The sequence below is a fragment of the Pongo abelii genome, chromosome 19, assembly GCF_028885655.2.
Source record: "Pongo abelii isolate AG06213 chromosome 19, NHGRI_mPonAbe1-v2.0_pri, whole genome shotgun sequence".
Lineage (NCBI taxonomy): Eukaryota > Metazoa > Chordata > Mammalia > Primates > Hominidae > Pongo > Pongo abelii.
In genome coordinates, this window is record NC_072004.2 from 11,763,372 (window position 1) to 11,780,013 (window position 16,642).

Below are 16,642 nucleotides of genomic sequence, written 5' to 3' on the forward strand. Positions count from 1 at the left end.
GTATCATTCCAAGTTTACACTTTTGAAACAAATATGTAGCCATAAAATACAGAGTGTTGCATACTTAAACTTTAAATATGCCATACTATACCTTTCTTTGGCAACTTACTTGCATTAGTCCGTTCTCACACTGCTATAAAGACATTCCTGAGACTGGGTAATTTATAAAGGAAAGAGGTTTAATGGACTCACAGTTCCATATGACTGGGGAAGCCTCACAGTCACCGTGGAAGGCAAAGGAGGAGCAAAAGCACATCCCACATGATGGCAGGCAAGAGCGCATGTGCGGGGGAACTGCCGTTTATAAAGCCATCAAATCTCATGAGACTTATTCACTATCATGAGAACAGCACAGGAAACCCGCCCTCTTGATTCAATTACCTCCCACCAGGTAGGACACGTAGGGATTATGGGAGCTACAATTCAAGATGAGATTAGGGTGGGGACACAGCCAACCCATATCATTACTTTTTTAATCATTGTCTTAATACATGCAGATCTATTTCATTTATTTTCACTGCTGCATAGAATTCCATTGTGTGAATAAATCACAGCTCATTTATCCTTTCTCCTACTGAAAGGCAGCGTAATCTTTTTACATTTTTTCTTTTCTAAAAAAAGCTATATTGAGTTATAATTGACATACAATAAACTGTACATATTTAATGTGGACAATTTGATACATTTCAAAATATTTATACATCTTTAAATCATCATCATCATTGAAATAATGAACGTAACCGTCACCTCCAAACGTTTCCTCACGTTCCTTTGTAATCCCTTCCTCCCAACGCCCCCCCACCTGCCCTGTTTCAGACAACCACTGATCTGCTTTTTATCACTATAAATTAGTTTGCATTTTCTAGAAATTTATATAATGGAGTCACGAAATGTGCACTCTCTTTTTGCCTGGCTTCTTTCACTCAGCATGATTTTGAGATTTATCCATGTTGTTAAGTGAATCAACGGTTCATTCTTTTCATTCTTGAATAGTAAGATAAAGTATGTAAAACACTCAAAATGATTCCCAGCATACAATAAGTGCTTTGTAAATGGAAGCTGTTATTATAATCATATTAACAACATACTTCTCAAATTTAAGAATCTACATTGAACAATAATTTCTAAGCCCCAACTGCCAAAAACAAAAAAACAACAAAAGCAAACCTTTTTTGCTTGAAAAATAAGTTTAACACAAGCTATGCTAAAACAGAAATAATGTTTTGGGAAAAAATATTCCAGCTTTCAAATAGACAATAACTCCACCAAGTAGGTCAATTCCTAGAGGTCTCCAGGGGGACTTTTTGCAGCTCATTCATCCTGCCAGTCCATCAGATGCTATTTTTCTCAAAATCAGATGTTTTTTTTTTCTTTTCTTTTTTTGAGACAGAGTCTCGCTCTGTCCCCCAGGCTGGAGTGCAGTGGCGCGTTCTCGGCTCACTGCAAGCTCCGCCTCCTGGGTTCACGCCATTCTTCTGCCTCAGCCTCCCGAGTAGCTGGAACTACAGGCATCCGCCACCATGCCCGGCTAATTTTTTGTATTTTTAGTAGAGATAGGGTTTCACCGTGGTCTCGATCTCCTGACCTCTTGATCCGCCCGCCTCGGGCTCCCAAAGTGCTGGGATTACAGGCGTGAGCCACCGCGCCCGGCCAATCAGATGTTCTTTTATAGAGGAGGCAGCTGGCTGATAATACCTGCATCTCTCCTCTCTTTCACTACATCCAGTTCTGGAGTCTCCATTGTATTTCTCTAAACATGGATTCAGAACTCCTTGATACCAGCGGGGGCTGTGCTTCCGACTCACAGTGTGGATAGCACGCACTTTAACATTTACAGTTGGTCAACCCTTGTACAAAGGGCTTTCCTCACCTTAGTTCGTTTAATCCTCCCCAGCCTATGAGACTATTTCAGTATGGCTTTTGAGTGCAAGTAGTGGAAAATCTGACATTAGTGGCGTAAATATTCTGTTTTTTCCAAGACAGGAATTCTGAAGGTGGGCAGTTGCTAATACCAGGTTAACGACAGTGATATCAATGCTAAGGTATTTGCTAATACCAGGTTAATGACAGTGATATCAATGCTAAGGTATTTGCTGTTCTCTTGCTGCTCCTTCAAGGTGGCAGAATGGCTGCTGCATCAGCCATCACATCTGCATTCAAAAAAAAAACAACAAAAAAAAGTGGTAGTGGGAGATAGTGCCCATGTCCTGACATGGTAACTCTCCAGGAACTTTATAAACTTATGCCTGTGTCTTAATGTTCAAAACTGTGCCACATGACCACCCCAGCTGAAGACCGCCTAAAGAGAAGGAGGTTGGAAATGGTGTCCAACACAGACCTGATGATAGTCCCCATTTTTACAAGTTAATCAAATGAAGCTTAGAGGTGTTAAGGACTTACCTCAAAGTCATCCTATGAGTTAACACCAAAGCTGTCTTATTTCATGAAGCTATGAAGACCTTCTACTTTGATAAGACTTTAAGTCATGCATCTTAATTTTCATAATAGAATGCCAACTCTGCTTCCACTCATCTGATATCTAGAGCGTATGGATATCTTTTTCTGCAATAGTCAATATAATAGGCCCTTCCGTCAGTCATTGAAAAAGTCAGCCCTCAATTGACTACTGGGTAGTCATGCACAAACCACAGGTTCATAACACTGACACCTCAAGCTGAGAGAGACAGAGATCTGTGTTCATTCTCCATTCCAGCAGTTTCTCTGAACTCCACAAACCTAGCTGTACTGCTTTCATTCCCTTCATTAAATTACAACATAATGGTCTGCCCTTGGGTTTTGTTGAGGGTTACTATAATAAAAGATTATTTTAAGTTATTTTTTATGCCTTCTGCAAAATCTCAGTTGAAGACCATTCTGTAGCCTGATATCTGCTTTATAAATATCTGTGATATATGCCTCCTAGAATTTGGTGCTCGCAAAATTTTTAGAGGAAAGAAGAGATGGCTCTGTACCAGTAACCTGAGTGAGATGACAAGATTATTGTAATTAAACACAGGTTTAGTTTTGAGCTTTCAGGCAAGCAGTTCATAAAGGAAAATGTGAGGTAAATTTTTATGTGTTTACAGTAACTATGTCATCCTACATTACTAGTGTAATTAAGTTTCTTCTCATTCTGTATTGTTTAGCAATCCCTATTTAGTCTTTATTTTAATTGGTCTGTTTTATGTCTCTTTAACGACTTTAAGTCTCTTCTTGTTCTTTTTGAAAATATAAATAATTTTTAAAACAAAAGAATTCATGAAGACCTACAAGACAGGATAGTTTAGAAGCAGGATAGGTTAGAAAAGTAGGAACAAAGAGCTTGGTTAAGGCATCAATGGGCTTATAGTTTTAGTGTAGAGAGAGAAGGCCAAAGATCAAGCTCATCACAGTTCTGAATTCTCTTGCCATTTGCATTATTAGCTCAACAAATATTTGAGTGCTTAATTACACTAATTATATAGGAGCTCAGATGTCTGAAACTCTGTACAAAATGAATCTCTGTAACCTGTTTATTATAAATCTCAAGGTTGGACAGAACCTTAAAAGATCTAATCAAATGTCCAATCTCAAAGGGCATTGTGCTTACAGTTATTACAGAAAGACAGCTCTCTCCCACCTAATACCTTTCACTTAATGACACAAATCAAAGTGAAATCATCAAAGATTTATCATCTAGTGAGCAAGACATTCTACTTGGAATTGTGGAAAGTTCAAATATAGTATAATGAAATTGAAGGGGATGGATGGGGTAATACACAAGATAATAAGTAAAGATATAGGATATTAGGAGGTAAGAAGCAATGTAAAGAGACATGAAGCTGGGGCAGAGGATAGCAGGTGGGGCTTTGAACTTTAGGGTGCATACCAGGGAAGACCTTACTGGAAAAATAGCACCTGGGTAAATAAACACCTGATGAGTGTGAGGGAGCAAACTGTGCTGGCATTTGGAAGAAGAGGATTCGAGGCAGGGGGTACAGCCAGAGCAAAGCCTTGGGTCAGCGAGTGACTCATGATCAGAAACAACTACGTGGGAGACTGAGGCAGAAGAATTGCTTGAACCCAGGAGACAGAGGTTGCAGTGAGCCAAAACAGTGCCACTGCATTCCAGCCTGGGCAACAGTGAGACTCTGTCTCAAAAAAAAAAAAAAAAAAAAAAAAGAAGAAGAAAAAAAAAAGAGAAATGGGGTGCCTGGAGCAGAGCTTGAGGACTAGAACAGGAGAGAAAAACAAAGATGCAAGTTTAGTGGAAGTCAACAAACTGGCTTTTGCTCCAAGTGAGACAGGATGCCACTGGAGGGCATAAAACGGGATGGGCATGATCCAATTTACATTTTACAAGGGTATTCTTGTCTGCTGTTTTGAGAATATGGTGTAGGCAGTCTAGGGCAAAAGCTGGGAGACCATTTGGGAAGATGTGTAGTTACCAGGTGAGAGCAGATGGACAAGGAGAGCAGCAGTGGAGATGGCGAAAAGAGATAACAAATGGGAAGCCACTTTGAAAATTAAATTGCAGTCCGGGCACAGTGGCTTATGCCTGTAATCCCAGCACTTTGGGAAGCTGAGGTGGGCGGATCACCTGAGGTCAGGAATTCGAGACCAGCCTGACCAACATGGAGAAACCCCATCTCTACTAAAAACACAAAATTAGCCAGGTGTGGTGTTGCATGCCTGTAATCCCACCTACTTGGGAGGCTGAGGCAGGAGAATTGCTTGAACCCGGGAGACAGAGGTTGCAGTAAGCCGAGGTTGCGCCACTGCACTCCAGCCTGGGCAACAAGAGTGAAACTCCATCTGAAAAAAAAAAGAAGAAGAAAATTAAATTGCCCTTCAAGTATAAGATGGCAGTGCAATAGTATCCAGAGAATGGCCATTCACCCTGGCGCAGTAGCTGACACGGGTCTGTGTGGCCAAAGACTGAACCCCAAGCTGTTCCATACAGGTCTCGAGGAGAAATTCAGTCAGAATGTACAAATGACCTTGGGTCTGGGCTTCAGGTGTGGGCTTGAGTTTCCAGGCTTGTTGAGAACAGTCAGAACCCAGAAGTGTGGCGAGAGAGTCACATTTCTTTACATGTCTCATTTGTTCAGCTCCTTCAACATCAACACTTTTCCTGAAACTCAAACCCTCTTCTTCTCCTCCAATGCTACTTGGAAACAGAGTAGCTCACTGTAATTCCATCCTAGGTGTGACATGGAGCAGAGGCCAGAAGGGATCAGCAATGTGCCTGTCTTTCCTGGTGGACCCTTTCTTTCTCTGGAGAACCTAGTATCATCTGCCTGAGATAATCCCGTGCGCTCCACGGCCACTTCTTGCTAACTGACATGGTTTTCTCCTCAACGATCCTTTTAAAGCATAAAGAGCTTAATCAACCCAAATTACAGGGTCTGCTTAATTCCAGGGGTTGATTTGAATATCATTGCCTTGGGAGGAGGAGAAACAAGTCTTTCTAAGGAGAGAATTTCCTATTAGAAGAACTGTTCTCAAAAGCATGTCCTTGTCAACCCATTAATTATCTTTCATTTTGACAGATCTCACATATAGTTGTTATATCTTTAGGGGGGAAGAAGGTGTTGTGTGATTAATTGGTTGATAGTGTATGTTAATTGGATGCTAATTAAATTTAAATTTAATTCATATTTGAAACACTTAATTTAACTCAGGACCAGAAAATTAGAATATTCGAGCCTCTTGAAGGAACTTGTCTTTCTATCTGTAACCTTCATATGTCTATTGACACTTTCTCCTTGTTTACAAACTTGTTTTTCAAGAGAAGAAATCAGATGGTTCTTGGAGCTTCCAGCTGTAACAGGAAGTGTTGGTTCTTGCAATTCATAAATATTTCATTGCTTTACTGGAAAAAGTACAGATATCTCCACCCTATTACTTAAGTTTGTTCTAAACAAGTCCTGTCATGCTGGAAAACTGCTGTTAGATTCCTTCCTTTGGCTTGATAATTGAAGAAACCACTCCAGAGAGAGTTTCTGCACTCTGTCTCCAGAAAGGCACCAAGGTGCTCAGACAGAGAACCAGGAAACCTGAGAGCAGGGGAGGGCACCGTTCATGACACTGGAAGCATCTGGGAAATTCTGTGAGGCTGTTTTTTCTACATCCCACCAAGGAAAATCCCATGAGATGAACTCTCTGGGAACACTGTTGGCAAAACATCCATTGACGCCTCTCTTACAGCCTCGGAGAGGAAAGGGCATCTACCCAGCCCTGGAAGGGGAGCTGCAGCCTTTATGCATTTTTGCTGCCTTCGGTAGGAGGGCAACTCTACCCAGGATTCAACTATTTGTAAGTTTCCTTGGAGTAGAGTACCTGGCCTTGGGACTGTAAAGATATTTTCCATTTTTAGTATATAAACAAAGAAAACTGGGGACCACAAGTATGACAGAAGCAGCATGGTCTTTGAGTTTTAACCGCTGTGATTTGTATCCAGCCAGTAAAGTTGCTGAGTTCTTTTGAGCCTCAGTTTCGTCATCTGTAAAATGGGATAATACTAATCTCACAGTTATGTTATAAGGATTAAATTAGGTAATTAAGATGTCTAAAAACTTAGCACAGTGCACGTGGTGAGGTGTGCAGTCCCCATTACCGCCTAGTAATTTCAGTTTCACTTTCTGGTCCTGTAGAATGCCTGTTGGGAGCAGCAGTAGCTGTTATTGTTGTCTTTTGCGTTGCTGTTTTTTGCACACATGCAGGCAGCACCATTGCTTCTCCTTGACATCTTTGCTGTCTCAGTACTGGCATCTGAGATTTGAGCCGCCTTCCCTCACCGACTGGCTCTCTCCCCAGCTGTCCTGGAGAAGCCTCTGGAAAAGAAGGCTGGCAGAAACTATGGCCCTCCAGGGAACAAGAAGCTCATCTATTTCACTGATGACATGAACATGCCTGAGGTGGATGCCTATGGGACGGTGCAGCCCCACACCATCATCCGGCAGCATCTGGACTATGGCCACTGGTAAGAGCGCCCATGTAGAGGGACTGGCCCAAGGGAGCAGAGCCTAAGGCAGGGCTGAAGGCCAGTCTCTATTCTGCTTGAACGGCAAACCTCAGCATAGCTCTGGTGCCAGATGGGAATCTCTGTGGTAAACCACATTTCTCATGCAATTCTCTATTTCCCAGAGTCGTTCCTTCAAACAGGGGCACTAATATTCACATGAAACGTTTAGCCAGAGAAGACACTGAGCTCTCATCTAAGGAAAAAAAACCTACTTTTTGCTTCAAGACTCATCTCCGAAGTTGCCTTTTTCAAGTGCCCAAAGCAGAATTAACCACTTCCCCTGCACCATGGCCTCACAGCACTGGGCATGTGCTTCAATGATAACACCTAACACACGCCAGGCGCAGTGGCTCATGCCTGTAATCCCAGCACTTTGGGAGGCTAAGGCGGGTGGATCACAAGGTCAGGAGTTCGAGACCAGCCTGCCCAACATGGTGAAACCCCGTCTGTACTGAAAATACAAAAATTAGCCAGGCGTGATGGCAGGCGCCTGTAGTCCTAGCTACTCAGGAGGCTGAGGCAGGAGAATAGCTTGAACCTGGGAGGCGGAGGTTGCAGTGAGCCAAGATCATACCACTGCACTCCAGCCTGGGCAACAGAGCGAGACTCCATCTCAAAAAAAAAAAAAAAAAACACTACCTAACACCCGGTACCATGCAGCATGTCTGCAGACCTTCCAGCCTCAGTGCCTTCAGAGCAGCTCAGAGGGCTGGATAGTATCTCTTGCGACAGCATAATTTTTAATGGCAAAAGTCTGAACTTACTAGGAAAAAAAAAAAAAAAAGTAAGTCACTGATTTGAGACAACTTTGACTCACCTTTCTACCGCACACTGAATCTGCTGCTGAGAAAGAGTGAGAAGAGAGAATTCAGAGAGAAGAATGATAGTTAAGATGGCAACTTGAGTTGCCTTCCCTTCCTTCCCAAAATCTTTATTGGATGTTTGACCTATGGAACTGTTTGCAATCTCCACGCTGACATTTGAGCAGCTTAATTTCATGGGCAATAATTAGAGTCAAGCTAACTAGTTTTACTTTAGATTCATGGTCACAAACCTTAAATGGGAAGTAGAAGCTTCCTGGAAATTCTACCATATGGCCTTAGTATGTCTACTCTCAGAAATGTCTATTTCATTCTATCTTCCCTCTCTTTGAACTTCCCACCACACCTCAGCTGATGACCTTGCCTTGTCAGAGAACACAGATGCCGCTTCCATTTCTTGTTTCCACATCTATACAACTCACCCGTGTCCCCATGTATCTCTCCTCCACCCTCCTGTTACATCTTACCTAAGCCCAAACCATCCACCAGCCTCTTCATTCTACTGTCTGCCACTCATCAATCGGTCCCCATCTCCTCATTAGCAGCTTCACATCATTTAAACTTGCATAAACAGGTTGGGTGCAGTGGCTCATGCCTGTAATCCCAGCACTTTGGGAGGCCAAGGTGGGCGAATCACTTGAGCCCAGGAGTTTGAGATCAGCCTGGCCAACATGGTGAAACCCTGTCTCTATTAAAAATACAAAAATTAGCTGGATGTGGGGGCACATGCCTGTAGTCCCATCTACTTAGGAGGCTGAGGCAGGAGAATGGCTTGAACCTGGAAGGTAGAGGTTGCAGTGAGCTGAGATCTGCCATTGCACTCCAGCCTGGGTGACAGAGCAAGACTCCGTCTCAAAAAAAGAATAAATTAAAAATAAACTTGCATAAATTTATTCTATTGGGTTAAAAAATTACTTTCTAATTACTGTTCTGTCCCTACTCTCTTATCTCCCAGTCACTCCTCAGTCCACTATTATTTGATTTCTGTTCCCTCCACTGTTCTTGTTAAACTACTATCTGCATCATTATTGCAAAATCCAAGAAATCCTTTGCAAGCTTGTCCAGCTGCCTTATTTTGTTGTTGTTGTTCTGTTTTGTTTTGTTTTAGGCTTTTAGAGGCCTGAAGCCATAGTTTTTAGTTTCTGTCTCTAGTGATAAGTGGAAAAGAGGGATGAGGAAAGGGCATTACTGGCCCGACCAGAGACAGAAACTAAGAACCCATGACTGCATTCTCTCCCTTAGACACCCCTGCTGGAGTCACTACCTTTCTTATTCTCCCTGCAGCCCTTGATGTGGTTGACCACTCTTTTCTTTTGAGAATACTGGCTTCCTTTGCCTTTTGGTATGGTACATATCTCTGATTTTTCTCCTACCTTTTTGTCCATCCTGCCAGCTCATCTTCCTATGCTATTTCCTTAGATATTGAGGTACCTTGGGAATCTGTCCTGTGCTCTTATCTCTTCTCGATCCCTGCCAGTGGATCTAGACTTTTTTATCACCCAAACACATGAACAGTAGGGCACATGCTACCTCACCTTGACAAAGCACTTACCTGCCTCGGTCCTCAGACACCTTTCACCTAGAGCTTCTGACTGTTCCAGGTATGATCGGAGCAAGCTGTCCCTAAAGGAGATCGCAAATGTACAGTATGTTTCCTGTATGAACCCCACGGCAGGCAGCTTCACCATCAACCCCCGGCTTCAGGTACAGGAGGAGCCATGGGACCTGGGTCCTAATCCTATCTTACTAGAGCTGATGCCCCTTGATTATAAGTATAATAATTGGCCTTTTTCCCCATGCAGCCTCTCAGAATGGTAAATCAGATAGAATGCCAAATTGCATCTCTAGGGGAAAAGAGAAACTCCTAGACTTAGAGTCTCAAGATTGGAAGGGGTCATAGATTTCATCTGATTTGATCCCTCCTTCTTCAGATGAGGGAGCTTCAGAGAGATGAATGACTTTCCCAGGGCCATATGGATTCTCAGTATCAAATTCAGATTTGGACTCAGATTCTCTGAGTCCAAATTTAGTTCTCTTCCTACTGCCCCAGGCTGCCATCTTTAACTGAAGGTGCTTTGCCTGTTATTCCCCTAGTCATTTTAGGTTCAACCTAAATTTGGGCACAGTGTGAGATATGGGACCAAAATATAGATTCAAAGGCTGTATAAGAATTTTCCGTTATTATCTCCAAATTCGGAAGAGGTGATTTCTACTCCATGGTAATGGATGTTGAGCTCATGCCTTTGTTTCCTGTACAGCGTCACTTCAGCGTGTTTGTCCTCTCCTTCCCGGGGGCAGATGCCCTGTCCTCTATCTACAGCATCATCCTCACTCAGCATCTAAAGCTCGGAAATTTCCCGGCATCCCTGCAGAAATCCATCCCCTCACTGATCAATCTGGCCCTCGCCTTCCACCAGAAAATTGCTACCACATTCCTACCCACAGCAATCAAATTCCACTACATCTTCAACCTCAGAGATTTTGCCAACATTTTCCAGGTGAGTTCATCGGCTCCGAGACACCCTAGGGGCTTAGTGATTATCCAGATGCTCTGATTCTTAATAAAAATAAGTAGTTAATGCCCAGCTCATAGGCACAGGCAAAGCCACTGTTTATATGTAATCATGAACAGAAGCAGGTACACACAGTGCCATGGGCTCCATGAGGGAACGCCCTCAATAAAATAAAGTTTCCTTTGCCAATTAAATTATTTCTTAGTAAGCAGCAGGCATCTCTGAGTTGGTTCCCTGGGGGCTGCGGAAGGCTCAACACCTTGGAGATAGTGTTATATAATGAGCGCGGTATGCCTGGGAAGAAAAATGGCCCAAAAGAAAGAAAGAACTGTTTTGGATCTCCCATTGGTACACTTATTGATCTTGGGATGAAAAAGAATGTTCCCCAAACTATGCAAGATAGCTCTGCTTCCTCAAAAAGCCACATTGTCATACTCCTAAGATGCCATCTGCCAGCCCCTAAGAGAATCTCAGTCCTAAAATTCCCAGGTTCGTTTCTAGGCTAAAGCTGTTTCAGATCTTTCCAACTGCTTATCTGAATAGTGATGGCATATCTCTGCCCATTGCTTCCAATTGCTTGGCTCATCACCATCAAAAGTCTCCAGAGGGCCATCTAGCAAACCTAGACCCTTTCTTCCATCTGGTCAGATGTAGTATCCTCATGTAGCCAAGTCTACAACTCTCCCATTCTGGACAAGAATCTGCAGAAACTCATTTGCAGAGAGACCTTCCCCCAAGTAACACTGGGTTAACATTGAGGGAATGATGCCTTTTACACCAAGCAGAGGCCACACCCATAAAGAAGTGTCAAAGTGAAGTGATCAGGCAGTGACACCACCTTCCAGTGAGAGCCCATGTAATTGTAATTAATTTCCCAGAGCAATTATGCAGGTAGAACTTTGAGCCAAACTGTCAATGCTCCAGACCCTGACGACATACGGCCAGGTTGTTCCAGTCAGAACTCCTGACTGTAAGAAGCAGAAACCTACTAAACCCTTGTTCAGAGACTCAAGAGCTATGGACCAGGAAAGCTTCACCTGAAGGTGGAATCAATGAGCCCCTCAGAATGATAAGTCTCTGAGAACACATCCAGGCTAGTTCAGGATAGCACTCCTGAATCAGATGTAGCTCCCAAACTTTAACTCATTTTAAAAATTAAAAACAAACAGAGACCCACATAGATCATATATATTTGCCCAGGAGCACAAGGCAGCCAGTAAAGGAACTGGAATCTAGGTCTTTGGGTTCCTGGCCTAGACAACTTTCCACCACACCTTTCTGTCCTCATCTGAATTTCCAATGAGGAAAATAAGCATGTGATGGTTAAGGCAGCAAGAGAGACTCAGCTCTGAGCCTTTAAAGCCTGCATCTCTGCAGGCCTCAGGACTAGACAGCAGCAAAGTTTGTGCTTACCCACAACTAGCTCCCATTTTATGAGCATTCATTGAGAAAGACTTTTTCACCACACAATCTCTCTTTTAAATATTACTGCAGCTCTATGAAGTGGGGGTGTTATTAGGTGGATTTTTCAAATGAAAAAAAAAAGTTAACGTTGTTTGATCAAATCTACACTGCTCCTAAGTGACAGAACTGAAGGGAGAAGCATCAATTATGCTCCATTTATCAGAAGCAACCCAACCTTAGCTTCTGCCTGGAACAGTGGTCTTGTCACCTGTACAACCTGAAATTTAATACTCATGACAACCCTTTGGGATAGACATTGTTATCCCAATTTAACAGAGGCTCAGAGAAGTTACTAGCTAGTCAATGACAGCACGAATGGTCAGGGAGGTTAAAAAAAAAAATTCTCATGGAATAGCAAGGAGTTTAGCCCAGTGGGAACGACGAGTGATATGGAAAGGAGAGATGAGGTTGGAAAGGTAACTTGAGACCACAGTGGGCCCTACTTAACAGTTAGACTTTAGTCTGTAATAATAGCTAACATTTACTAAGCACAGTGCTAAGCCTTTTACATCTATGAATGCACTTAATCCTCACAACAACCCTAGAAGGTAAAATACTGATTATTTTCAATTTAGAGATGACAAAACCAAGCCACAGACAAATCAGTCTCTTGAGCGTGACTGCGTGATCGCATAATGGTAAGCAGCAGCATTGACAGAACAGCTAGAATGTTCAGCCCTGCTGTGGAGGTAATTCAGGGTGACAAAAGCCTTCCAGAGGAAAGAGTGCACCTTGTGGTAGTGGTCACTGATGCAATATCAAGGAGGAACCAGACAGCAGAGACATGGGAGTGGAGATCGTTCCCCTGGCCTGTTTCTCTGCCTGATTCAGTTAGCCTGAGTGGAAACCCCCTGAGGTCTTCATCCCAGCCAGGCCTCTTTGCAGCCTGCCAGCTGTCAGCTGCTCCAAGTGTGGAGAATGCGACACCCCTGGAGTGCTGCCTCCCTTCTGCTACGTGGTCCCTTCACTCTCCTACTCTAACGAGTTTCAGGCTCATAGCTTGACCACAATCTCCTCCTACCTGCTGTGAAAAGAAAAGCCTTAGCTAAATTAAGTTTAACAGTGTTTAACTGATCAAAGAACAATTCACGAATCCGAACTGGGCAGCCCACCGGGCCAGAGTAGGCTCAGAGAGACTCCAGCATAGCCACGTGGTGGAAGAAGATTTTTGGACAGAAAAGTGAAAGTGATGTACAGAAAACAGAAGTGAGACACAGAAAGGGCCGGACTGGGTTACAGCTTGGTGTTTGCCTTATTCAAACACAGTTTTAACAGCTGGCCACCTGCAATTGGGCGAAACTCAGTGATTGGCACAAGAGTAGTTACAGTCAATTTACACCTCCTTTTAACTTACAGTTCACAATGTACAGAGCAACTTTTAGACCAAACTTAAAACACATCAGCAGGCAGCTTTAGGCTAAACTTGATTTAACACTCCCTTCCTCCCTGAGTGTCTAACCAAAGGCCTGATTGAGCATGTCACCAACTCTGCACCATCTTAGATAATTATGTGTTGCACTGAGATGGGGTGGTTTAATGTCTATAGCTTGGTGTTTGCCTTATATGAACACCAGTTTTAACAGCTGGCCACCTGCGACTGGGTGAAACTCAGTGATTGGCACAAGAGTAGGTTACAGTCAATTTACACCTCCATTTAGATTACAGGTCACAATATACTGAGCAACTTTTAGGCCAAACTTAAAATACATCAGGAGGCAGCTTTAAGCTAAACTTGATTTAACACTCCCTTCCTCCTTGAGTCTGACCAAAGGCCTGATTGAAGGGTATAGAGGGTGGTTTAATGTCTACTAGGAGACAGGCACTGCCCAGAGTACACTGTTGTTTTCCTTTATCCACCTTGATCCCAGGCTCAGTAATTCAGACCTCCTCTGTACTCCCCTCACTCTGTTCAGATCAGAACAGAATTTGATAGTGCTGTCATATGGTTTGGCTCTGTGTCCCCACCCAAATCTCATCGTGAATTGTACTCCCATAATTCCCACATGTTGTGGAAGGGACCAGTGAGAGATAATTGGAATCATGGGGGCAGTTTTTCCCATACTGTTCTTGTGGTAGTGAGTAAGTCTCACGAGATCTGACGGTTTTATCAGGGGTTTCCGCTTTTGCATCTTTCTCATTTTCTCTTGCCACTGCCATGTAAGAAGTGCCTTTTGCCTCCCGCCATGATTCTGAGGCCTCCCCAGTCATGTGGAACTGTAAGTCCAATTAAACCCCTTTTCCTCCCAGTCTCAGGTATGTCTTTATCAGCAGCATGAAAATGGACCAATACATGCTCTGAATAGCAGAAATCACTAACCATTCCCATCTCAGTGCAACACATAACTATCTAAGATGGTGCAGAGTTGGCATATGACATGCTCACATTTACTCAGCCTTAATTGTCAACCACCCTGACTATTTGGCTATAACAAGATTTATAAACTTCAACTGATGGCTTGCCTCACTGTAAAACACAAAATTCTAAAGGTCAGCACTCCTGATTGTTGCTTTTTCTTGTCCTCTGCATTTCATATATGGCAGGTACCTAGGAGAGCTGAGAAGGAGACAGAGGCTGGGATAAACATCTGGGTGGAGCCAAGGAGACCTAATGGAATTTCTTTATGCTTTTAAAAAACTTTTATCAAAGTGAAACATACAAGTAGAAATCCACAAAAGCCACAAGCATACCACTTGGTTAATTATCACAAAGGGATCTCACCTATGTAATCACCACTCAGATCAAGAAAGAAAACATTCTAAATAGATCCCTGATGTTCTCCTTTGCACCTTCCATTCATGCTTTCCTGCTTTCCTCCTCTTGCCAGCCCTACATATTGTCTAAACTTCTAACATCATAAATTATTTTGACCTATTTTTGAACTTTATATAAATAGAATATATAGCCAATATCACTTTGTATCTTTGTTCAGTATTATATGTGTACCTCTATTTTTAATAATTGTTACTTTTTGACTTAAAGAGTAACAGTTATGTTTCTTTCTTTTCAATCCTTAAATTTTTTAATTTCTTTTTCTTGTCTTATTGTGCTGGCTACAACTCAAGTAAAATGTTGAAGAGAAGCAATGAGAGTAGCATTTTGACACAGTCCTAATTTTACAGGGAAACACTTTTAATAGTTTGCCATTAAATATGATGCTCTCTACTGGTTTTTCTGGGTACCTTTTACCTGATTAAGGAAATATTTTTCTGTGTATAGTTTACTAAGAGTTTTAATTATGAATATGTGTTGAAACTTAATAAATGATTTTTCTGCCATCTGTTTAATTATATAAATTTTTTCTCTTCTATTCTGGTAATATGATAAATTAATTGATTATTTTCAAACATTAAATCAACCATTCCTGGAATCAACTCATCTTGGTTGTTACATGTTGTCTTTTTTAAATATTTTCCTAGATTTCATTTGATAATGTTTAATATAATTTTTGAATCTATATTCATAAGATTGTCTTGTAATCTTTCTCTAATATTCTAAGGTTATAAAGTCCTCATAAAATACTTTGAGAAGTGTTTCCTCTGTTTCTGTTCTCTAAAAGATTTAGTAAAACATTGTATTGTGCTTTCCTTAAATGTTGGAAGAATTTACTGGTGAAACCACCTGGAGGTTTGTTTGGTAGAGGTTTTAAATTATAAATTCAAATTCTTTAATATGTATAAGACTATTCAGATTTTCTATCTCTTCATGTGTCAGTCATGTTAAGACATCCATGTTATCAATAGTTGCTAATTTATTGGCATAAAATTGTAATATTCTCAGATTATCTTTTAAATATCTGCTGTATCTGACATTATGTCTTCCTCCTTATGTTGAGTATTATGTGTGTCATTTCTCTTTTTTTCTCTTCTATCATCCTTGCTAGGGAGTTAGCAATTGTGCTAGTCAAAAAATCTGAAGGGTATACCTGCATTATGCATTTGACTTTCTTACTGTCTTAATTTGATATCTGTTTTATATATTATTAATATTTTCTCTTTGCTTTATAATTTTTATTCCTACTTACCTTGGGTTTGGGGTTAGTTTGTTCTATTTCTAACTTCTTGGCATGGCTACTTATATCATTAATTGTCATCCTTTGTCTCATCTAAAACATTCATTTTAAGACTATATAAATTTATCTCTAATCATACCATTAGCTACATCATGCAAGCTTTTATATGCTGTATTTTTATTATCATTCAGTTGATAATATTTAATTTCCACTATGATTTCTTCTTTGACTCATGGAATATTTACAAGTGTATTGCTTTATTTTCAGACATTTAGAGATTATCTAGTTATCTTTCTCTTATTGATGCCTACTTTAATTCCACTGTTGTCAGAAGACACTCTATATGGATTTATTCCTTTGAAATTTGTTGAGACTGCTCTATGTCCCAACATATAATCTATGTGCAGGGTTTTTTTAATGCATTCTGCAGGTATTGGGTATAGTTTTATCAATATTCCAGTTAAAGCAACATTGTAAATCACGTTGTTTAAAAAATTCCTAAAATTTCTAGATTTATTTGTCTGCTTGTTCCTTCAGTCCCTGAGAGAGAAGATATTTCACTGTGATTGTGAGTACGTTTATTTTTGCTTTTATTTGTCATATTCACTTTATATATTTTGAAACTGTGTTATTTATTAGGTACATACAAATTTAGAGTTAGTATATCTTCCTAGCAGACTGATGTTTTTCTTATTTATTAAGTGCACTTCTTTATCTCTAAAAACGATGTTTGCTTTAAAGTCAATTTTGTATGACATTAGTATGACTATTCCATATTCTTTAGTCAATATTTTTATGACACGTTTTCATTTTCTTGCACTCAGCTTT

The 16,642-nt window shown here is 41.2% G+C and overlaps 1 protein-coding gene across 2 annotated transcripts in view; it reads left to right on the forward strand.

Annotated features, from left to right (window-relative positions):
• Positions 1 to 16,642, forward strand: part of DNAH9 (dynein axonemal heavy chain 9) — a 382,482-nt gene that overhangs the window by 186,704 nt on the left and 179,136 nt on the right. For both annotated transcript variants that reach the window (XM_024235511.3, XM_054535462.2), the window contains 3 exons: positions 6,799 to 6,964; positions 9,429 to 9,531; positions 10,086 to 10,325. In XM_024235511.3, coding sequence (XP_024091279.3) covers positions 6,799 to 6,964; positions 9,429 to 9,531; positions 10,086 to 10,325 — 509 coding nt within the window. The remainder of the gene's footprint in view (positions 1 to 6,798; positions 6,965 to 9,428; positions 9,532 to 10,085; positions 10,326 to 16,642) is intronic.